General features: G+C 31.5%; 1 protein-coding gene across 8 annotated transcripts in view; it reads left to right on the forward strand.

Annotated features, from left to right (window-relative positions):
* Positions 1 to 358: 358 nt before the first annotated feature.
* LOC143235368 (uncharacterized) overlaps positions 359 to 26,417 on the forward strand; it is a 60,474-nt gene continuing 34,415 nt past the window's right edge. For 2 of the 8 annotated variants that reach the window (XM_076473472.1, XM_076473465.1), the window contains exons 1-4: positions 508 to 647; positions 9,299 to 9,448; positions 16,462 to 16,621; positions 21,423 to 21,595. In XM_076473472.1, the coding sequence (XP_076329587.1) occupies positions 9,302 to 9,448; positions 16,462 to 16,621; positions 21,423 to 21,595 (480 nt within the window). In that variant the 5' untranslated portion in view covers positions 508 to 647; positions 9,299 to 9,301. The other 6 variants (XM_076473473.1, XM_076473466.1, XM_076473467.1 and 3 more) reach the window with 5 other exon arrangements.

Raw genomic sequence — 26,417 nt, forward strand, 5'->3', positions numbered from 1 at the left:
TTTTACTAAACAAAACCTGAGTGATAAGTTGAATAACCTAAAGTTTTTGTTTCAACTAAATATCACCCTAAAACTTTGAGTGTTATAACTGTCTTACCCGAGGTAATTAAAACATTATCATACAAAATTATCCTTCGTAAAATATAAAACTCATTTGCAATTGATATAATTACATTTTTAAATCACGTATTTTGGATATTTTACTTATTGTTGCTTCTTCCAACTCTTCTGAATGTCCAGCTCACCCAGCAACTTTTTGTCTTTTACTGTATTTTTAATGTTATTTCGCTTTTTATAAGAAAGTTTATTATTCTCATTTTCCCCATGTTTTATGTTTATTGTCGTACAGTATGTCGTCTTAGGTTGCCTCCAGTGGCTTAGCGGCATGTTTACGGACTTACAACGCTAAAAACCGGGTTTCAATACCCGTGGTGGGCAGAGCACATATAGGCCAGTGTGTAGCTTTGTGCTTAATTAGAAAACAACAACGTTTTAGGTGTATGTGTTTGGAAAATTTTAAATATTATTTTTTTACTTATTTTGACCTGCGTGATTGCATTGTAGGTCACCTGCCGGAATTATATAATATTAAAAAGAATATTGGGGAGTATTAAATACAAACTTGTAAATTTATGTTTCTGAACGCTGTAAGTGTTTGAGGTATTAACTTGTTACAATGGTGCAAGATATGTATATATATATATATAATTAAAAGTTAGAATTCAGTACCAATAATTTATTTAATTTATATTATTTATAATGTAGTAATAGTGATTACTTTTTATGTCAAATAATATTTTACCCGTATTAAAAACACAAATGTTACAACATGATAGTATTAAGTTTTTACTGGGTTATCCGAAGCAGTAGGCCTAGTACTATCAGAGACATTTCAACTATTACTGAATAATGACTCCTGTTAAAGTTAGCTTCTAATAATATTACATGAATCGATCAAATAATAATACTGATAATATTGATCAGAGTCATGCCTTTTTTAAATGTAACTAGTCTTTAACAGTTGAACTTAAAGTTAAATGCCTCAAAAAATAATAATTCTACTTTCTAGTTCCATTCATAAAATTTAGAGTAGAGGCAGAGTGGCATAACTTATTTAACTATAACTTGTATTTTAATTTTTAAAAGAATTAAAATACTGCCAAATTATTAATATTATGGAGCTCAATAAATATCATAATATATATTAATATATTACTAATTAATGAATTATGCAATTCACTGCAGGTCCCTGTGTGTCTGGATAAATGTTCACAACAAATGAAGCCTTGGCTAAATAATATATGCCTATTAACAGTGTTTATTGTAGGCTTGCACACCTGTAACTGTCTGTGTCATTCCAGTCCAATGATTATGGATCTATTACTATATCTAATTGTGTGATGTTTAATTACTAAAGTAATAAAAAAAATCATGTCGTACAAACATCAGGTGGGTCAACTTTTTTGAAACTGGTTCAAGAGTACAAAGCACCTACAAGTTTAACCATAAATCTATAACACGTAATAAAATATTATTGCCAAATGAATACCGGATGCTTTAAGTACACTAGACATGATCAACATCCAAGTTGCATTGTTTTGTATTATACAAATAATTTAGCCTAACATATTGTAGAGGCAGTTAGGGGTGTTGGTTTTACATTAGTATGCTATTATAAAACTCTCATTTTTCAAGTACATTTAATATAAGTTTCATCTGTTAGTTTTCAGTATGTTTATAAAATATCAATAAGTAGGAATAGGTTCACATAGACCTGCTGCTTTGTGATTTGTGTTTATGTGCACCATTTATCAACCCAACTCTCTGCTTGCATAAGCTAAAGTCTGAAAGTTTTCCAATATGTACAGCTGAATGAGAACACTATTCATGTAAAGAAAAATACAGTATCAGGTCCTATATAAAATAAATGGTGAGATTTGCAGCCACTGCTATCATTATTATTGTATGTATAGCAACAGGCCAGCTGTGCATTGCAAATTATAATGCAAATGTGGCCAGATTTAGCCCTGGTCTTGTCAACTAAATTGTTTTTTTATGATGAAGTTTGGTTTGCCTCTTACTGTAGTTTATTTATTTATCAGAATATTTCAGATGTACTGTAAGTAACAAATAATTGTCATTAATGAAGGTGGAATGCATAATTGATTATATGTAATATTGGAGCATGCTTCTTGAAACTGGCATAACTAATTAAGAGTTGACAATGACATTAGAAGTTTAACTGTTCATTATACTTTTTTTGTAAAATGTTGAGTGGCCTATATTAAGTTGTTAACTTAGTTTTGTTTCACAATGTTGGTGTATACATGTAACTATGTTCTGTGTGTTTTTTCTGACTTAATTACTGTTACATCATTATTTTTTTTTCATTTCATAGAACACTTGTTTTTAAAACGTGATCAAAATATTTTGATAGCCTTTACTTTAGAATGTACTTTAGATTCTGTATTGATCATGGAAAACTTAGCAGAGTTACAGTTAACAATTATCAGTTGCCATGCACTGATGATGCTCATGACTTATTTAGCAGATATAAATTTATTAGCACTTTAGATTTATCTTCTGATTTTTGCCAAGTGTCTATTAGCTTTAATATATAAACTCATTTGTTTCTGTTTAAAGTATTTGTGTTCACTCTTGAGTAATGCACTTTTAACATTTTAGAGAGTAATGAAAAGTTTTAGAAGGATTACTGTACAAATGTGTATCAGCATGTGTGTGTGTGTGTATATATATATATGGATAGATATAAATAAATAAATAATTATAATGTCATGCAAAACATTAATTGTTCATGGATTAGCACTATAAAAAAATTAATGAAATTAATATAAACCTTCACTGCCATTCCATACTGTTGTCCTTAAATCGTAACTTGTACCTTAAAACTTAAGGATGACAGCAAGGAGTGGTAGTGGAGGTATGGTTTTGAATTTCAATTTTATTATGTTGTTTGTGGCTTGGTTTACATGTATATAGGTAGATAGATGATATAGCTGCAGTTTTTGCATTTAAGCAGTATTTGCCAGACATTCCAACATTACTTAATAGGCTTGTCTCAGCAGGTTTAACAGTTGAGTTTGTTAAATGTTATATTTGAAGATTTGAATTTCTTGTACTTGAACATATCATAACTTGTATAAATGAATATCCTGATAAAGTAAGAGCTGTTAAAAATTTCTCTGTACCTGAGAGAATTAAAGAAGTGAAAGAATTTCTTAGTTTAACTGGATATTATCATATGTATGTTCCAAATTGTGCTATTTTAGTTTAATCATTAACAAAACTAGCTGGAAAGTCTTTTTATGGAGTTTTAAATTGTCCAAGTGCCTTTCAGGTGTTCAACTGTTTGTTTTAAACAACTAATCTTGACATTTCCTGATTTCCAGAAAAATGTTGTATTACATACTGATGCTTCAGATGTGGGTTTTGGTTCTATCCTAATTTAAGATGCTAACAATTCTTAGTTCATGTAAATTTTCCGTAATTGAAAGAAATGTCTAGTTGTAGTTCAGGCCCTTGGATATTATCTTTCCTATTTGTAATGATGTAAATTATAGTATTTTCTTATCATTGTGCTAAACTTGTGTGTTTAATCATCTAGAACTTGCAAATTACTTGGTGAAGTGGAGTTTAAGAGTGCAAGAATTTGATTTCACAGTTATTCATAAACCTGGAAAGTTGGATTTTGTATCAAATGTCTTGCATCAGAATCCCGTTAAATGTGACATTACTGAAGGCAGTCTTGCTGCTCTTTTTGGAATTGTATTGACTTCCACAAGTCTTAGAAAATAATTTATTAATTTTGAAGGATAAAACTCATGTATGAATCCTGCAAGTGGCTGATCGAATAATTAGTCTGATCTTCAAATAAATAAAAAATAAAGCCTGCAGGATAAAGAATTTTCCATAAAATGTAAGATAAGAGAGGGTCTCTTGTATGTTGTGTGTCAAGAAGAAATAGATCTTCTGCTACTCAAATGCATTTAAGGTTACGTATTTGTGAATTTTTATTAGCAAGAGAGATGAATCATTACCTTGATCATCCATTAGCTGGTGACCTTTGAATAGCTAGAACTATTTATCATACACAACAGTTTTCTGATGTAGTAGTTGATAACAAATAAAACAGTATGTTTGCTGTTGTTCTCTATGTCAGACTTCTAAACGGTCTTAAGAACTTGCTGATGGTCTTATGATACCTGTTGTTCCAAGATATCTGGAGCATTTTCTTGTCCTTCATTCTGGTGGTCAATTATCATGCATTACAAAAGGATACATTCTCTGTTCGTGGTGTATAGAATGAAAAGCAGTCATATAACCCCCAGTAACCTTCATAATCCATCACTTCCTTCTAAGAAAGTACCTTTGGAGCATTTAGCATTTACATGATGAATTTCCTGTTGTTTTACATTGTGGGAGAAATTTTGAAGTTTCCTACAGTTCAGTTATGTAAATTGCCATTGCTAAAATCATTATGAGAATATTAATTTTGAAAAAAATGTTACAATGAAGTTTCAGATCTTACCATTTCTTGTCTTTTAGAGATACTAATTTCAGTGTAGAATTGGTTGCTATTTATTATAGTTCATTTTGAGATATGATTTCTAAATTAAAGGGTGTACTGGATAGTATTTCTATCAGAAAATGTGGTATTATTCATGTTATAATAATACTTTGGATAATTCTAATATTGCAAAAGATACTGTTTTTGAGCAGTTTAAAGAGTGTATTTTTAATTAATTTGTTGCCTTATATTTAGATTTTTCAGCTTGTTTGATTGTGAGACTCTTGATACAGTTTGATGCAGGAACCTGAAGATGATTGTGCAAAAGATTCACTTAACATGATAACTAATTTACTGTTTCTCACTTGAATGGAAAAGTACCTTTGCTTCATATATTACCAACATGTGATCATTTCCACTCTGCTTCAACTAACCATGATGGTTACCATCCTTATAACCATTCTCAAATCTCAACTGAATTGTCCTCTTATTATTGAATATGACCTAACCATTATGATTAGTTGGATTTGTTGCTTGTGTTTGAGGATATAATATATCCATCTCTACTGGCTCATGGTCATCTGCAGTCAGACAACAAGATCCATAAGGTATTCTTTAATTTTTGAATACATTTCTTAATGTCATCAAATGGTCTGTATTCTTCCAAGTTAAGTAAGACTTAGAGGTTTAAACACACTAGAATAAAAAAAACACCACTGGATAGCTGAAGAACAAAATATCCAGAATGGTCAGAATTCAATCATGAATAACAAAAGAGCAGATTAAAAGTGCAAGGCCAGGTGAATTCCCATTGATCCAAAAATCATCTTGGTTCATAGGTTAAAAAGTGGTCATAACCCCCAGTTACCCTCATTACCCATCACTTCCTTCCAAGAAAGCACCTTTAAAGGCTGAGTAACTGATGGAATACCTTAGTCAATGAAAATATATGTGGAGTTTCCATGTGTTCATGCTCTTTTTGTCCTTAGAACACGTATTCCTGGTACCTGTGAATATTTTGGTGTACAAGTCTCATTGAGTCTGTGTTTGGACCAATACTGTTTTAGTCATACTGCCATCTGTCTGTTCTTATTTCTGAGACAATGATAAACATGCTAATCTTTTGATCCAACCAAACCAAATTTTAGTGGAAGGAATAAATAACCACAGTTAGTACAATTTATAAAATTTCACCGTGTGTGTTAATTTTCATGCATTTCACACTGCTCTTTACATCAGAATAATATTCATAATATATTTAGGAAAGTGTTTGTTTTGCTAAATATTTCAATCTGCATGAATGTCGGTGCAGCTTCCACCACAGGCCTCTTTCTATTTTGTAAACAGCTCAAAGTTACTTCTTCATAATGCATCACAACAGAAAGAGTGAAGAGATCTCTCACATCCAGATTTTGCTGTATTATCTTGCTGGGTAACTCTTACACAAAGTGAAATGCAAGGGAATTCTCATGTCACTGAGGTTATTGAGGGGTGTAGTCATACCATTCAAATGGTGTAGATTATCTGGTCAAGTGTTCTGTGATAACCTTTTTTGGAACCTTGAATTGTGCTTGATTGATTGCTGTTTTCACTTGTTCAAACCTTTGTAATTTGCAGTATCTTGCCTTTCCAGAGTTTTTCCTCATTCATGCACTTGATGGAGTCTAGGAGCAGTCTAAACTTGAAACCAGGCATTGTTAAGAGAGTCCAACCATTCCAGGGAAATGTTGCTATCACTTCTTCTCAATATATTTCCATTGTTGGCAGAACATGTTAGGAACTCTCAGGGAACTCATTGCTCTGACAAACAGTTGGTCCTTTCTTTAGCATGGCAGAATGATATGGTAAGATGTGCTTGACAGTTTGTATGTCAGTCATGTTCAGTCCCAGAGAAGCTCACCACTGCCCTATGGTCCACCTCACTTTGCCATTTGGTACAGTCATCTGCTGGGGTGATAGCTTTTGTTGATGGATAGTTTCTACCTCCAGTATCTTATCAGTGTTTTTATTTAATTTTGACCAGAGCTAGGCTTCTGTATGCTGTGACACCCTTCTGGCACAAAACTGCTCCTAACTCAACATTTGAATTATTAGTATGCAGAAAACAGAGTTTGCCTTTTTTTGGAATTTTTCAGATAGGGGATTCGTATAAAGCCTGCTTTAATTTCTGGAATACATCCTAACTTTGGGGGTTCCATTTCCATCTGATAAGTTTCCTTCCTATTTGAAACAAATGTTCAGCAATTGCAGCAAAGTTTGATTGTACCAAGTACACATACCCAAGAATATGTTTAATTCTTTGCAGTTTCTTGGAGTTGGGAAGTCTGTGATACTTTTCACATTGTCATCATTTGTATGTATTGTATGTTTGTATTTTCCTTTGTGGTTATAATACTGTTTTCAGACAAATCTTTGATGCCAGATTTATTGTTAAAACTGTTGGCATATTTCAGCTCAAGGTGTTTTAATTGTTGAGTCTTTATTCTTGAAATGTGAATATTGTACTTCTTCAGTCGGTATCTTTTCAGTTGTAGAGTCGTATCTAGCAGATTGCACATTTAATTCAAGAACATTTGTGAAGAAGTCTAAGGTTGCATTGTTTTTCTGAATGAAGTCTAATCCAGTAAGACAAGATACAATCAAATCTTTGACAACAACAAAACTTTGGTCCACAATAATATTTGTTATTAATATTTTGCTTCAAATTATCCTAATGGTTCACAGTTCATCATTTTACTTGCAAGAAATGTTACCTTTACTTGACAAAAAAGTGTTGGATCATTTCTCTAGATTTTTTGCCATATATTTTCATTTAGTACTGATTAAGTTAACACACTGTCCATGTGACTTACTACTTTCATGTCAGTAATGTGTATGGTTAGATGTGGCAGATCTGTTTTAGTTATTGTTAAAAAGCTGATAGAGGGTTTTACCTTCACAATACCTAAAACCTCCTCCTTTGATCCCTGCTCTTGTTTCTTGTCTGCTGTCCTTCATTTCTCTGTTCCAGGTTTATATATTTTCTTTTCTTGGGACAATGCTTACCCTGTTGATTGCCAAGTATTTCAGCTGCTGCAATACAACTCTAATGCTTCTTCATTTTGTAACTTTTTCATTATGCCATTTGGATTGAAAGTGAAACAATTTGTAAGTAGGTCAAATGCATGTATGGTGCTGACATCTAGCGTTGAAGTTAGGTATTATTGAGAACGAACTAACTCATCTGTGGCACTGTGTTACCAATCGGCTTGGACGCGTTATCTCATCTACGGCACTGAACAGGTTAAAGAAATGTCTTATTTGATTACAATTATAGCATCACAAAGGTCTATTTTGGCATTTAGTTTTAATGATTTCACTCTTAAAAGTTATTATTTTGATTATGCTTGTATTGTTTTGTAATTTTTAGCACATCAGCAACATATTTAACAGTGACATTCCAAGTATTTTCATAAAGAAACATAATTGTAATTGCACACTTCACAATTTCTCTTTCTATAGCTTAAGCATTCCATATTTTATAAGTTATCATATTTTTCCTAAATAACATCTCAACTCGCTCCCCTACATTACTGTGGCACTTCATACTAAAGAGTTTCATAGTCAATTTGATATTATTTAACAGTGCTGGGTACCAGTTGGTCAATGTTTCTTAAAATTCTCCCTTGTGTTCAAAAGTCATTTTTTTTCCAAAAGCCATCAACCATAGTAGTGGCCCTCCCTCAACAAAAAGTACAAGTTTACACTTATTATTTTTAGGTACTTGATGTATATAAAAATGTCTTTCTAAACTTTTAAGAAACTTCAAGACACTAAAATCTGACTTACTATCAGACTTCTCAACAAACAAGGGTAGTGGGTTGGCTACAATGACAAAAATAATAAATCAATGAATTTTCCACAGTTTTGTAGGTAGAATGGACTTTTGACATTTGTGATTTAGGTTAGGTGTGTATCACAGCACCCAATTTTTGTCTTATTTTTCCACTCTGTGGGGTATCTTAGTAGACTTGAGTCAACTTTCAAGCTTTTGATCATGAAGTTGTATTAAATTTCTTGCAAACTGAGTTGTGATATCAACCAGAATAATTGGATCAAACATGAAGTGAAATGCAAAATGAACAATTTTTATAATCACAATAAAAGTGTGTGTGCTTTTGTTGTTACTTACGTAGGACAATAGCTTTTTTTCTAGATACTCTATTTAATTGTAGAAGATGAATCCGTGTATCAGACTTGCCTTAACTTGAAAGAATCTTCACATTTATCCAGAGCAACTAGCACTATCCAAGAGCCTGATCATTACCATTACAACGTGAGTGAAGTGTTAACCTTGACATATCAAACAAACTACTATCTAAAGATGCTGCTATTTAACATCCTTGCATAATGTGCAGTGTATTGTAGTAATATCTTCCATGAAGAACACGTACTATCTATATAAGAATAGTAAAGGAACAAAGGTAGCTAGAACAAAATTAACTTAAAGGATTTCACAACCGTGTGCTACATGAAACCTACATATAATCAGAGGATAAATTCAGAATATAACAAGAAGATTGAAACAAATTTGTGTATTCATGTATCATGTACTTTAATCTTATTTCATAATTCAGAGAGATTATTGTTTGGAAATTACAACAGTTAAACACTTCCAAAAGTAGAAAACATGGTAGAATAGCAATTTATTGAATATTTTATCACTTTTTACTAGATTTTCTTTTTTAGTTGCAAAATGTAACAGTTAACTTTTCTCTTTTGTTCCTGCAGTAAATGGAGCATAACAAAGAAGAAACATCAAGCCCCTTTTGGCTTCCTTCCTCAGTTTCTACTTCACCTCAAGAATTAGACAAACCTATAACCTATGCTGACTTAGGAATTCCTGTAAAACACAAAACTCAACAGACAGTTTTGGGAACAGTAAGTAAATGTAAAACTGTATATAACTTACTTTTCTAAATATTGTAAAGCAATGAATACTCACAGTTTTGTGAAACTTTGCTTAGTGTAAATTTTATAAGGCTGCATGCACTCAAGATTTTTTAAAGATGTGTATCACATGGCTTACAATACAAAATATAGACTTCAGGTTGAGCAATTGAAAATGACTTCATGTATAGCATCATCTAGTTATTGAGAGACTAAAGTATCACTACATTTTCTTTCAGTTAGTCATGGTTAGGGAAGGAAATGCTACATGTTAGCTACGGTAATCAAGGTTTGTCATTTTATGCATTCATATATTATTGTTACCTGATGTTCCATAACTTTGTACAGCTCAAAGAATAAGATTATTCATAACCATCTCAGAAGAAGTACAAGAATGTGGGTCCTATAGCATCACATTTAAAAGTTTCTTTGAGTAAAGACAAGGAAGTGTCAATTACAACTGAAGCAAAACAGTGCATTTGTAATATAAACATTGGTAAAAATTCATGTGTGTTTGACAGATTGCTATTTCCACATGCTGATTTTAATTCAGGTGCTTTTACTTTGAAAGAATTTTGGTGCTCTTGTGAAAAAAAAAACTTTTGGGTTTAGGTTTTTGGTTTGGCTTCTGTTGCACTGACTATGATTTGATTATGTTGTTCATACTGTAGGCCTTTTGTAGCTATGTATGATGTAGGTTTTAAGAACTTTTTTATCCATAAGTGTTATCTTTTTAGATATTTTTCACTCGTATGAATTTTAAGTACTAACTTTCTTTGGTTTCCTTTTAGTTTGTTTTAATTTCAGTTTGAAACAGTATTTCTACTGAAAAACAATTTTTATCTGGTGAATTGCTGCAATAACCAAGGTTCTGGTATTTTCACTAACATTGCCCCTGTTCTGTGATCATTGATATTGAATATATTACCACCATAGTTTCTTGTGTCATATCTTTGTCCCTGCATCTGAAGTGTATTCCTGTTTCTGAACCAAACCATGAGGATGATGAATCTGATCAGCTCTTTCCCCCTCCTGTTTTCCCGTTTCTTGTCCTTTTACTGCTTCTCTCACCTCTCACTGCCACCACATTTAGGTTAGCCATTGCACAACTTATTGGTGACTCCTTTCTTTTGTATCCAGTTATCTCAGACCCTTGTCTGTTTTTATTTGAAGAAATAAAGTAAAGCTGATACAATTTGCAGTAATAACATGTGCTAATGTATCATGTGATGTACAATCACATTAGCAACAATGGAAAGGTAACAGTAATAAATGTATTACAAGACTATAATCATAGTGAAGAAAGGTTTCATGAAAGTATGAAAACAAATGGTGGCTCATTTGAGCATTTAAGCCAAATAACTATGTTTGTATGAACAGTAAATTTAGTTAAAACCACATACATACATTATTAAGCAAGGAATGAAGTGAAATATATTAAAATGTTCATTCATACATTAACCTACCATTTATAGTGGCAATGCTCTATTTATGCTAATTAGTCTTCCCAAATCTGAATAGAAGGAACACCTTGTACTTCCTGCCCAAGAAAATAAACCATGGCATTTTCTTTCTATTTTAATCTTAAAAGGGTAATCAGATTTAGGCAGACTGCTCATTAATATCATTAATAAAATATTTCCACTACTCTTTTATCAATATCACCCATCAAACACTAAGATGTTCAGTTGAACACACTTTTAAAGATCACTCAGTTTCTCCAGTATATATTTTTGCTACAAATACCACAAGAGATTCTGTAATTTTTTTCTCTACATTTCTTCAGAAGCCCTAAATTATATGCTACAAGCTGAGGTATCTATCCTTTGTTTGGGTTATGAACTTCAAAAAATGTTTAGGTGGATGCTGTGATAAGTTACACAAAAATCATAACTTTCACATAGTTGATTTATAACACAATATATTATTAACTGACCAAAAGTTTTGTATAGGCGAATTCAGTATGTATATACTTAACCCTTTCATAACAAAAGTTGATTAATGAATTTCTCTTTTACAACCATACATATAGTAACTGAATTTTTTTTTAATGTATCCTTTCAAAAACTGGTAATATTTTGTTAAACATCATAAGTATCTTGTAAACAAATAATAATGATTTTATAATTATTTTTACAAAGAATGTTATTTTTCTGTTGTATTTATTTGCACTCCAACAGTTAACAAATCAAGTGCAAGGTCATTCTCATTTTAAGTATGATAACACTTTTCATTATCTTATAGTTTTCATATTTCCTTTGTGTAATCTATAGAAATTTTTAACGTAAATATTCATATTTTCTTTTTCTCTGCCACATCACTAACTCCAGCTATCATCATCAGTATAAAATGCAGCAAAATAATTAAAATTAGGAACTAGAAAAAATACATAATTTTAATTTTTGTAGAATATCTTTAAAGATTTTCCATTTGTTAAATTCGTAATTTAAGGTATTTTCCTTTTCACATAGGCCCAGCATTGCCAGATGGTTAAGGCACTCGACTTGTAATCCAAGAGTTGCTGGGTTGAATCCTGTCACACCAAACATGCTTGTTTTTTCAACCATGGGAGCATTATAGTGTGACAGTCAATCTCAATTGGTAAAAGAGTAGCCCAACAGTTGGCAGTGGGTGGTGATGGCTAGCTGCCTTGTCTCTAGTCTTACACTAGTAAATTAGAGATGGCTCGATAACCCTTGTGTAACTTTGCATAAAATTAAAAACAAATCAAACCTTCTCATATGCATTTAATTTTTAATGTTTTTATTTTTCTTTTCTCATCATTTACATGCTATCATTCATCCTTACACAAGTCAATGGTGCCATCAAGGCATATTAAAATTCCTTTGGGACACATGCACAACCCATTGGCAAAATTTTCATTCACTTCATAATGTCCTAATCTTTGAGAGTGGAAGCAAAGTCTGATGTATGTTTAAAAAAATGTTTAAAACTTTTAATTATGCATTTTAAAACATAACTAAAATATAATAGTAAAACCTAAATACAATTTAAACTATATCTCTAATTATAACATATTTAGGTAAGAAACATTCCTAAGTACTATGGTATGTCAAGTAGCTAACAGTACTATATTCAATTTCATGTAATCTTTGATGCCAACTGTGTGCCACTATCAGCATTTCTTGTGCACAATGGTCAGGTGTAGCAGTTTGGGTTTTTTACCTTTGAACTGGCATCAGCATAGAATATGGGATCTGCTGATTCATACAAGCTATTTCTCATTACTTACATTCTCTAGTTCCATGCACACACCATTCACAGATGCTAACTATTTAAAATGACTGAGTGTAATGATTGCAGACAGAGCCCTTTATCATTTGCAGCTACTAGGCCTGACCAATGTCTCTGAGCTATTTATTATTATATTATTATTATAACTATTATTATTTATTACTACTATAGATTGCTTATTTATGACTGTGTTTTGTGTATTTAATAAATAAATTAAAAAAATTATTTTGAAATTCTTTTTCATATTCTGAATTCTTTCTCATAAATGTCATTATCTCCATTGTTTTTGTCTTCACCTCAGCCTTTTGTTGGTGAGATGCTGATTTTGTTTGTCTGGAACAATCGTTTATACCGCCATGCACCACAGAAAAATTGATGTGACAAACTGTACAAAACGCATGACTGTCACTGACTTTTGATGCAATGACTGGATATTTTGCACTATACTCTTTCCTAAATCTTTGCATTCAGTAGATGACTTCATTACTACTAGTACCATTTCGCCAGTTGCCAAAACAGCTTATCTGGATCATCTCTTCCTTCATGAATGGAGATACTTGAAGGCTGTATCACATTTCATCAAATCTGCCACTTGACTCTCTCTCTGAACTTGCACTGTTAGTGACACTTGGACAAGATCTTCTAGACTGAAAAAGTAGGCTATGCCCAACATATTTCTTAATTGCCTTCACCATCTGGTGATTTTGTGTCCATTGAAATTTTTTCCCTCCACTTGTCATTGTTTACCAATCTGTAATTGGTATGTACCTTTTTAATTCCTTACCTGTTTATAATGTATTGCCATTCACTTCTTATAACCCATCAAATGATTGGTGCTGTTTCTCAGGGTATAGATGCTTCCTCAAACCTGCTTTAAGACAGGGGTGGGTAATGAAAGGCATTAAACCCATCTGCCCTGATTCTTGCTATGTCAACATAACTTCCATTGATTATCATGGAAAAAGACAGTACTGAGGAAATATCTGCTCCTTGCTGGCTTTTCAAGTTAGCTCTCATGGTAACCCATTGCACATTCACCAGGGAAAGATCTTTATGGGTTTAGGCAACTCTCCAGTGTATCTCCTCCACATAAAGTGCTGCCCACCCTTGGTTGTTGAGTAAAATACAGGAGACCCTTCACTACCAGTTCCTTGCTGCTTTGATAGTAAACTTGAAGAGTTGCTTACCAGTTGTTTGATCCCTCCAGAGAGAGTCTGACAGGGCAGCAGAAAGCCATAGGAAGTAAGGCAGAAATGTCCATCTTAGTGTTGTGCATGTCTCTCTTGTTTATACAGTATGCCAATTTTCCAGTGGTTTGACCAACTGGATGAGGCAAAATGTTTTTCTTGTGTGACAGAAAGAGATTTAGTCTCTGTTTCTATGTGTAAGGTGTGTAAATTGTACAACAGAATACATACCAAACCATACAATCTGGTCATTATTCAAATTACACTACACCACATCCTACTGGTCTGTTGTGTGTAAGTGTTCATTTGGTCATATCTTCCTCTTCCCATCTCTAAAACACATTGGCTCATTTTGTCTTTTTTTCTTTCATCCATCCATCCAAGTGAAGACTATACCCAGTGTGGAAGGATATGGTTTCTCACAAATGTTATCCCTGTATAGGATGTCACACATCATGGGCTTCCACCTTTAGTTTTCTTCTCTGAAGAAAGGTAATCTAGATTTTAGCAAATTACACTGCCCTTTCTTCACATCAGTGAAGGATTATGGCTACTGTGTATAGAGGATAAAGGTAATTCTTGATCACGAGAAACCCACTTGAAATAAAAATGTATATCAGAACAGCTGGTATGAGTATTAACACTTTTATTGATAAGCAATTGCTTATTTTATTGCTTATCAATAAAAGTGTTAATACCCATACCAGTCATTTTGAGATACAGAGAACAAAAGTATTGTTTTAGGAGTTAACACTATCCTTACCTGAAAATATATTCCCAATTGATACTTACCTCTCTCACACCTTCCCAACATTCCTCACCACTACTGGTGCATTCTGTTTATGCCTCACCTAAGAATGAAGTTAATTTTGAGTGCAAGTCTAATGGGAATTTATTGTGCATGGAGGATGTATTACTCTGTTATTGGTATAAGAGCTGTTGTACATTATGTACTGGTACAGTTCACACTATAACACGTTTTGGGTGAGAAATGCATCAAGTAATATGTGCAAAATTTCAAAGTAAGATGTGAGGAATAGCTGCTGTGTAAAAAGGTAAGTATATGTCAGAAATACAATTTCAGGTAAGAAAAATTTGGTAACATTTGTTTGTTCATACTTTTGGATAACTGTACATAATTTTATGTATATATGTGAACATAATTTACATGCAAAACCTGTGGGTAGATATTTACAAGTTTTTCATTTTTCATATGATTTATATGGTTACTTGATAAATCCAATGATATTGGGTATGTCTGGTGACTAATGGAATTTACTAATTGATTCATTATCAGACTCATTAATTGATGATAATCTCCTAATTGGTTATTTGATCCTATTTGAAATAATTACAAATATTAATGATTGGTAACTAATTTACTTTAGTTCATTATTTTTGTCAGTTAAGACTAATCAGTGAATATAAACTATCTTAATCAAAAATCATAATGACATAATTAGTTGTTTAATTAGAATAATGAAAAATAGTAATAACTGGAAATACTAATTTCAATTAGTTGATTATTTTCATGACACTAATTGGCTTGAAAACAAGTTTGGTGGAATAATTATTTTATGTGACATTTTTCTACGTAAAATCGATGTTCATGGATAATTGATTGTATCATTCAAACAAGCTTTATTACTCACCTGAAAACAACATTGGAAGCTAGTATGTATGAGGTCACTGTAAATCATTTATATTTGACAAAAGTTTTGGTTACAAGTAATTTTATTTTGAAGATATTATTCAACATAAAGCTTTAAATTAATTGAAACATATCTGAAATCCTTGCTTGCTTATTCAAAACCTCAAGTAAAATTACTGCTGTTTTCAAAGAGAAGAAAAGTAGTTTTGTTGTAACTATATGTTTCATGTTTTTATAGTATATTTCTAGGTTTTCATAATAATTCTTATTCGTGCATATGGCTTATATAAATAACATTCCAACCACTGGTATGTTTGTTGTACTTCTGCCAGCCTTATGAGATCTGCTGGATAAGGTGTCATTAACAATATATGTGGCAGACATGCTGTTGTTGAAATACTAGTAAACACTTTTTACTGTAAAAAGATCCTTTTAAGGACTGAATAAAGAATGTAGTGTTTAATAACAAGTTGAGCCTAACAGATTTTATTATCTAACAAGTATACTTGTTTATATTTCTTTATCTCAACTCCCCTTTTTTGTCTGATAAATTTCCTCATGTATAGTAACTATTTATGAAAATGTGTGTATATATTTGTAATACTTATCCTAAAAAAAAGATGTAACTCTAAAGAGTTTTGAACATAGCTCAAAGAATAACATAATAGCAGTTATATGAATTTTGTTTTATTTGAGTACTCTACATGTTTTGTATAAATGTTATTAAGATATATCATTTGCATTTTAAATGATAGTTTAAAAGTAAACAAATTCTCTTTATTTCTAGTTTTTGATTAGTTGAATTCAGTTTAATAAGAGTTCTATGTTGTATAGATTAATTTGTTAGTTCTGTGTTACTTTGTTACTGCATGTAATAAATAAAATATTTAATTAGTTGTTTTTTTAATTAGACAAGAACATGGAACAGTCTTTCTAGATTGGAATGGTTATATCTTGTGGTGTCTTTGCTTGGTCTTTTTGCATCTTTGGGTGTGACAGTTGAAAGGCTGGTGGCTTTAAAGAAGGATTCTGATGACTATACTTTTGCCATGGTCTTGTTTCTAACACTAGGCAAGTTTCCATGACTTCATTAGATGTTTTATCATATGAAACTAGTATTTTTATTTTTTGGAAGAACAGCATTTGCTGGTAAAAGGAATATCGACTGTTGACAGTTAATGTTTGTCTGTTGTGAGAACCCTGTTTCAAATATAACGTGTTTCTAAAATTCTAAGAAACTATTACCTTTTATCTATTCATTGAAAAAGTTTAATTGGAAATGTTTCATTTTGTTTTAGTTGAAAAATTTAAATGTTAAAACTGATTGGATAGGTCCAGTGTAATAATTTTAATAACTGAAATAAAAACAAACTTTTCTAATATTCAGAGTAGAGATCATACTGGAGGTAATTGATTAACAGTACCATTAATAACTTTTAGCTAATTTTTATAGGCAAAAGGTTTATAAAAATCGTTTTTACTTGAGGCATCATAGGAAATGTTGTAAGATGTTTCCTTGCAGATTCATTTAGTATCATTGAGATTTGTCTGTTGTTTTAACTGTACTAATATTGATTGTGTATCATAGTGACATCATGGTAGAAAACTAATAAAGTTATATCAAACATTTTCTATTCTCTAAACCTTGTTCTTTTGTGTATTGTTCTATAATTTATGTATTGAACTCAAAGCTAACTATTATTACACTTGAAAACATGTAATAATTTCTGTATCTCTGATATATATATATATATATTATCTATATACATACATGTAAACAAAATATATTTGTATTATTTATTTTCTTGTGTAAACCACTTGTGTTGAAAATTAATGGTATAAAAAACTAATAGCCATTTTGGATTTTGTTTCACAACTCTTTCACCACAAGTTTGGTCCCATAGACTGATTTCATAACCATTTTGTACTAATAATAGTTTATAGTTTTCATACTATAACTTTTAAATAAGTAAGCATTTATCTCTTCATGAAATTTTGAAATTATCAATAACTATAACAAGGCTTTTGTATGCAAAATATCAGTTTTTATATTGAGTTTTAGACTTTTAAGTTGTGTTTTTCTTGTGCCTTTTTTAATGTTGACTTTACAGCATGCAAAGTAATTTTGATTTTAAGATTAAAAGTACTTTTATGTATCAGAAAATTTTAATATTTCAAATGCAAAATATTTATAACCTCTAGATAATTATTAAACACTTTTTTAAGGAAAACTTTATATTTTATCTGTTATTTTCACTATTGAATCTCTGTACAATTTGGTTGTTCTGACTGATCTTATAACCATCATAAAAAATTAGGAAATACATATAAATTGTGCTTTTTTCATTCCAAAATTACTACAAATTATAACACAAAGCATGAATATTTAGTCTAAATAGCTTAAACCTCATAAGCCCACTAAAATTATGGGCCATCGATTTTCCTCAGTGGGCTCAGCAGATAGCCCCATGTGGCTTTGCTATAAGGAAAAGCACAAGTTTAAACCTCATAAAATTAGACATTGCATATATATTTTTTATTATATTGACTTTTCAGCTGTGTTTGGCTAACATTACAGAAGTTGCAATGATGTAATGTACATGCACTTGTTACTGTATCTATTAATATAAAATTGACTTAATCTTTACAAAGTCACCTATCTTGGTTTTATGTCAGTGGAATAGTACTGTGTAAAAAGACAGTCACATTTCAGTTATAATGCATTATACGTGTATATACATTATTGTTATTTGCAAATACATTCTTAAATTTATGTTTTCTAAAACATACAGCAGTAAATAAAGAAGTATAGCAAACAACTATCTTTTCTAGTTATAATCTTTGTAAGGATTTGCTGCTTGCCACAGGTTGATAAGCCTTATCAAATTTCACAAATGGAGAATGTGAAACAGAATTTTTTAGGTTTTATATAGATATTTTGAAATAATAAAACCATAAATTATGATATTGATACCACAGAATTCCAGTATAATTTATAAAGCATACTATTTAAGCTGTATTTGGGTATAAAAAAATATTAAATTTTGAGGTCACTAATGTCTTACGTTACCACTTGAAAGATAGCGTGAAAAGATTAAGTTTGCTTCTAAAGTACTTTTAAAGGCTGAGAAGGTCAGACAGACATCACTAGGTGGAGTAAGTGTATGTTAACAGGTATTTTCAAACATCAAAGAGATGGGTGGAACCACATTGGTTGATTCAATAAGTATATTCTAGGTTATCAATATTAATAACTTGAATATCTAATTTGTAAGAAATTATATACGTTGTACTTGGGCATCACAAATATCTTATTTGAATCAATGCTGCATTCAACATACCATGTGACACACAAAATTCAATATTTAGTTGTTTTTAAAGAAATGACATGGCCCTTGACTCATGACCCATGTGAATAAGCTTAAAGATGTTATGAAAATTTTCATAATGATCACCTTTTATTAACCTAATCTAGGCTTAAATGGCTCAGAACTAACTTAAACCAGTAATCATTCTGAGGAACCCTTTGACTAAAAGAAATAGTTATAATTTTCATTAAATTAAGGTTGTGTGTTATAATCCATCATGTATGAAAGAAAAAAAATTAACTAAATCAAATATGATTCAGATCACATTATTTTTACTTTATAAGATCAAATAAAAAAAATTATATGATGCATTTGTGAAACTTTGTAGAATGGATGGCAACTGCCTGTTGTGGAGACACAAATATAGAGGATGAGGATGAAAGGTGGAAGACTTTTAAAACATCGTCTTCTACACTAGTATTTCCACAACAGGCAGTTGTCATCTATTCTACAAAGTTTCATCATGAATACTCTGCCTAAACAATCTATCAAAGAATGATGCATTTAATATGGAAATCCCATATATAACCTGTATGTTTTAGTATTGAAGAAGGAAACATTATATTTTGTTGAAAAACAGTACTGCCAGTTTGCTAGTAAGTCCACGATTTCTCAAGTACATGAAAATGGCACTTCAAAATCATATGACCTGTACTGCATGGAGAATTTAGTTTATTTTAGGCTAAATTATGTCCATATTTTTAATATGTAGTTGTAATATACTTAAATTGTCACGAACTGTTCTCTTGTTAAGTGGAAAACTATACAGTGGTCTGTCTGTTTTGTGTCTACTATGGTATAGAAAATCAGTTATTAGCATTCTCACAAGTACATTCTTCTTGTAGCATCTGGACTTTTCCTGTTTTGTTGTATATGTTATATGCTGTGTGTATGTGATATTGCTTTACACTTGATTTGTCTGAGGTAAAAATTCCCTTTCTAAAATATGCTAGAGTTTGTAATTTTAATACAATATTTATATTATGTTACTTAAGGTAGTCAAAAAAAACATCTCGGTTGAATTTTTTTTATTGTTATTATATCTTTAAATATATGGTCCTGAAATTTTAATAACTTCCATTACTTTGTGTATTTACATACTTATACATTTGTATATCTGAATTTCTAAGACCATTGTTTACCTATTTCAGAAAGTCATGTATTTGAATATCTAAGTAAATAGACTATACAGTTTAATAAAATAAACTTAGAAAACTACATAAGACTGACTAGTTTACTTTAAATACCATTAAATAATATTGTAATACCATGTTAAAGTTCAGTCTATACAATGATAGGATATGACTGTTTCCAGCTGTAAAATATTGATTGATATGTTAATTCTTTCTTAATAACAGCAAATTAAAACACATTCTCTCAAAAATCATCTTGGCAATTCTGAGAAACTAATTTTTTTTAATATGAAGGGATCTAAATGTAAAATCTTTCAGAAGCCCAAACCTCTGGTGTATTTTTGTAAGAAATAAAAGTTTTAGAAATGAAAACAGTCTGGAAACCTGTTTTTCACAATGAATTGGATCATACTTATGTACACATGTTAATTTCATAAGTATGGTGCACTTTTTCACATGATTAGAAATAATGAATCACACACACACACACATATATATATATATATTGTAAAGTGTAGTGTTTGTCTGGGCATTCAGCTGTCTCCTATTCATTGTGGCTGTTTCAGCATTGTGTGTGAAAAGCTGTGCACATAGGCAGAACTTGGTGTTCAGTTTTGAAATAATGAAAGAGCAGACATGAATAATGTTTATGTCAAGTTGTATTTCACAAGCAGGATATTCTACACTAAATTTTTAGGACTACACTGTCGTTCACATTTCAAAATGTAATGTAACTTAAAGAATAAAAATGCAGATTTACCATGTGTTATTGTTGGGCAACTCTTAATGTGACTGAAATGTTCAACAATTACTTTCCATGATATAAGTACCTTAGAGTTTTGGCTCTGAATGAAACCAAGAGAGCAACATATTTAACCTTTTTTAAGTCCATGAAGTAATTTAAACTGATGTATTAATTTCAACTTTTCCTGCCATTGGGGGTTGGTACTTTTGTTTTTTAATGTATTACTTTTATGTAATTATTCAATTTTTTTACCATTATCTCTTATTTCTCATGGTTTTCTTCAGTATTCAGGCACTTGTAACATTATTCTACTTTACTCTGTTATCACACTGAGAATAAGCAATCAAGTTACATTTCATGTTTAGATCTTCAAAATACTCCATACATACCAAAATGAAAGAATGCCATGACAACATTTTCAATCAACTATATCTTTTTGTTTTCATAAAAAACAAGCTATGAAGTTAAAGATGTGTATAATCTATTTGTTTATAAATTTGTATAATATTGTAACATCTTAAACAATATGGAATATCAAGAACTATGGATTGCATGTGTGTGTAAAAGGAACTTTTTAACAGTTAATGATTTACTATTTTCTGTTGTTGTTTTTTTTCCTTTTGCAGTATTTTGTTGTTATTATGTTATCCATGGTGTCTTCAAGGAGCGTCCGTATGAACTTGGTGTTTTTATCATTAGTAATTTTGTGGTACTGGTCTACTGCATCATGAACTATAGTTCATGTATTAATGAGAGCACAAACACAGCTTGTGAACAAGATATAAAAACCATGAAATTGGTAAGTTTTTAACACTATTCAGTATTTGTTCATAAAATAAGAAGTACATATACAATGATAGTAGGCCCATACATGATTATGATAGCAAATCACACATTCATTTATACAGATAATTCAATAAAACTGGGAAATTTTGTATAAACGTAAAAGCTGTGTTTTCTTCTAGTGCAACTATGTTTAAAATATGATAATAAATTAGTGTTAAAATATTGATACAAATTTAAATTTATTTTATGGTAAAATACACCACATCTACCCCAAATTTCCTATTAGTTTTTGGTAGAATGATTTTAAGACCATAGAAAGTCCCAATTATGGAAATTTCATAATAGTGTATTTGTACTGGAATTCCCTTATTGTCTCAGTTGTAAAAGTGAAGGCTTATAATGCTAAAACCCAGGTTTCAGTACTTGTGATGGGTACAGCACAGATAGCTAATCAACGTCCATAAAATACTGTCACATCTATCCACCAGTATTGTACATTGATAAGTTTGAAGGCTTGTAATTCTAAACTTTGGGATTCTATTCTTACATTGGACACTGTGCAGGTAGCCTGCTAAAACGTTTTGGCCTTAAATTAAATAAATATGATCTTAAAACTATTTTTAATCATGACACATCATTTTTCATATGTCATAACTTTAATATGATGCAGCAATAAACTAGTGAGCATTTTGGGTTACTTTCAAGTTTGTTAACCCTTTACATTAATAATGAGATTCATTGCTGCTGTTGTTTATTTCAATTGCAGTTTCACCATCTATTTGATTTTAAACAACCATAAGGAAACATAGCCTTTTTCTTTTCTGTCAAAATACCCATTTTTATTGAGTTGTCATTATGAGTTAATAGCATATTTTAAAAACATTACAAGTACACTTTGAACAGGTTTATGTGCTACTTTAACATAAGATAATGGTAGAAGAATGCATTAATCTAAAAGTTACCATGCACAGAATAATTGTATATTTTAGTATTTGTTTCACATGAAGAAAATCAACACCATTTTAATAATAACTAATTTCTAGTTATAATTATTAAATTCAATTTTTGTATAAGAGTTCCTTCTTAAGTACTCAACAATAGCTATTAACATATTTCTATATGGAGTGAAATGCCTATAATATTGATGGAATAAAATGAAATGAATTAACTAACCTCAGTGGTAATTTAGTTTTGGTAAACAGTACTTTTTTGCATTTTAGGAGGTTTCTAAGTACTTAACTGCTGCTTTGTTTCTTCTCATATTTAGTGTAATATCATATGAAAGCATTTTTTGTTGGAATTTCTGCTGTTTATTAGGACAAAAAAAATTCTTATGAAATTATATTACACTTGTTTCAATTCAGAATAAATTAGGGTCCATTACTTGTGAGTTGAGACTATGTAGAAAACTTGACCAAACATAACTAATCTCTAGATCATAAAAATTATTCTGACTTGTAGGTACTAAAATTGCAATTTATTTTTAACCCTTCTGCTACAGGTGAGTGGAGCCTACCTATTCCAAAAGTTAACCATAAAGCAGTTTTACTGTAACTTTACAAGATATACACTCAGTTTCATGACATTTTGCAAATTATCAGTAAATATTACAAGGCATTTGTGCACAATGTATCAGATGTTTTAACTAAGTTTTAATATTTTTGAATTAATTATTTGCTGATGCATTTTTTCATTCTTGAATATTGACTACACAACATACGAAGTAATTTTGATTTTAATATTAAATATTCTTTTATGCATCAGTAAACTGTCAAATTATCAATAAAATAAAACTGTACTTTAGTCTTTATAACGTGACCTTGTTTTGGCCATGTTTTTAGTGGATTAATATTTTGCAACATATGTAGTCACATTTCAGTTATTATACATTTTATATGTATATATACATGTATACATTGTTGCTATTTAGAAATAAATTTTTAAACTTATTTGTCTCAAAATATAGAGCAATAAATAATGAAGATAAGCAAACAATTATCTCTTCTAGCTACAACCTTTTAACTTAGTTGCTGCTAGACATAGGATACAAAATAAAATAGTTTTTTTTGGGTTTTATATATACATTTTGAAATAAAAAAATAATAAATTACTGTATTAATAATACAGAATTCTGACATAATTTATCAGGCTTAATATATATGCTGTACTTGGGTTTTAAGAAAATATAGTTTTTCAAGCTCAGTAATGCCTTACCTTACCACACCACTTTCCTATGTAAATATTTTACAGGGGCTCAGAAAAGTGTGTGGGGGGGGGGAGACATCCTGAGCTTTCAATTGTTTATTCAAATTATAGGGTGAAGTAAGTGTATGTAAGCGTTTTCAAACATGTAAGGCATAGACAGGACAACCATGGTTGATACACTATAGATAATAATATCTCAGAAAATAGAAAATGTACGAGGTTCTTATCTTATATTCTAGCTTGTCAATATTAATAATTTGAGTTTCTAATTCATAAGAAATTATAGACGTTTTGTTTGGACATCACAAGCATCTAATTTGAACCAATGCTGCATTCAACATACCATGTGACACACAAAAATCAACATGCAGGATTTTTTTTTAATATTTACTTTTTAAATAAGAAATTAATTAATGAATTTCTTATATTAAAATTTGAATTATAACTTACACTTTAAGGCCCAACTTATTGGCATGCATTCTCGCAATAGCAGCTCAATAAAATTTTTAATGTAAGCCTATAAATGCAATGACATGGTCTTTAACTCCGTAACCACAGGAAGACTTGTTTTGCTAGGGTTAAGCAGTGGTTCAATATGTGTATGTAAATGTTGAAAAAAATGTTTTGGGACCTTCAGTAAAATTGTCGTTTTTAAGAAGAATATCGTGTCATTATTCCACCATAAATACAGTTTAGTTGTATAGAATTTTTTTTATGGCTATTTAAGAACAGGAAGAATTACACTTATGGTTAGCATAGCTGTAAGTTTCAAGCAGTGCAACTGGAATAACTTGGTCTCAACAAGTTACATTTGTTTGGGAGATTTTCCATAGGTGTCAGATTTTTAATGGTGTTTTTTATATATGTTTTACCTGTTAACTAAAGTAGATAGAGACAAATCAGCCATTAACTGTCCCTCTAATTCCATTCTTACATGTGTTGTTTCTGAAAATGTCCAAGGCTATATTCAGCTTTATTGTTACTATTATAGAGTTGAAATGTTCACAAATGTGTACCCCCTTGGTGTGGATTCCTGTATGTGGTGAGAGGTCCTTCCAGGGAAGGTTATTTTCTCTCAGTTTACCTCCTCTGGGATCTAAACATCCACCCACATGTTTGCTATGCGTGGTGACCCTTGAAGGGGAGGAGGGGATCATGGTGGTTGAGAGGTCAAACCCTAACACACCACTTTGGCCTTGAATTCCTGTTGATGGGCAGCCTTGGGGTGGCCCCCCTTTGGTCAATTGGCTGGTCCACTTGGGCTAGGGTTAACCAAGTACCAGTGTTGGATGTTCTCAACATGTGTTGTGGATATTGTATCTGATGCTGGAGTTTGGGTATAGTGCTCATGAAACCCTGCCATTGCTGCAGTGTCCTTGCTTGGCATTGTAGTGCATCCCCTCGTAGGTCTCCATGGTGGGTGGGGTCAGTGGGCTCTGAAATATTCCTTTTTTTATTATGGATCTTCCAAATAAATTCTTAAATAAAATAGTGAAAACAGTCCATAGGTAAGACCATGTTTTGAAGATATTGAGCAGCAATCTTCAACATCTGTAACACATGTTGTACCTCATTTTCGTATACTACATTCTCTTTCAAATAAACCTTTAGGGCAAATGTCTCCCTTTCTCATTCAGAAGGGACTAGACAGACATGTTGGCTCTCCAAAGTCAGTCAAAAAGCTTTGCTCTGGTGAAATATTGGTGGAAACATCCACATCTAAACACAGTGAACTCCTCTTGCATTCAAAGGCGATTGGGGATATACCTATAGAGGTTACACCTCATGCTACTTTGAATTAATCACAAGGAGTTGTTGTTGAGAGGGATTTGAAGAACATCCCCAAGTCAGAGATACTTGCTGGTTTCGTCACCCAAGGAGTTTCTGCAGTGAGGCTTATCTCCATTTGCAAAGATGGAATTACAGTGCCAACCAGTGTCCTCATTCCAACATTTACATCACCATGTCCACCTGCCACCACCAAGGCAGGTTATCTTAATTACAGGTTTTGGCCATATATTCCAAACCCTCTTAGATATTTCCAGTGTCAGAGGTTCAGTCGCTCGAAGACATCATGTTGTGGTTCCCTGATATGTGCTTGTTGTGGTGGCAAGGACTGCCATGCCTATGAGTGTGAAACAGACCCACATTGTGTTAACTACAATGGTTCTCACCCTTCCTACTTTCATTCTTGCCCTAAATGGTTGGAGGAAAAAGAGGTGCAGTATTTGAAAATGACTCATAACATTATTTATCCTGAGGCTCGGAAATTGCTGTCCAATGCTTCGTCTCGGACATGTGCTGCTGCACTTCATTCCACAACTACAGTGGGAGTGCAGACAGATCTCTCTGTGCCTCCAAGAGAATCGTTCTCAAAACAAATGAAAAGCCTTTTGACCTTAATGGTTAAAAAAGTTGATGAATCAACTTCTACACCCATCTCTGTTCCTCCCATACGTTCCCACAAACCCCAAGATCCACATCCTTTGGTTTCAGGTACAGGCATTTCTTCAGATACATTTTTTCTGCCACCCCAAGATGCAAAACAATCATTCGTTTGTGTCCTCAGACACTGGAATCCCCTTCCAACAACAAAGACCTGCCCAATTGACCCAGGGCAGAATCCATGG

This window comes from Tachypleus tridentatus, chromosome 12, assembly GCF_004210375.1.
Source record: "Tachypleus tridentatus isolate NWPU-2018 chromosome 12, ASM421037v1, whole genome shotgun sequence".
Lineage (NCBI taxonomy): Eukaryota > Metazoa > Arthropoda > Merostomata > Xiphosura > Limulidae > Tachypleus > Tachypleus tridentatus.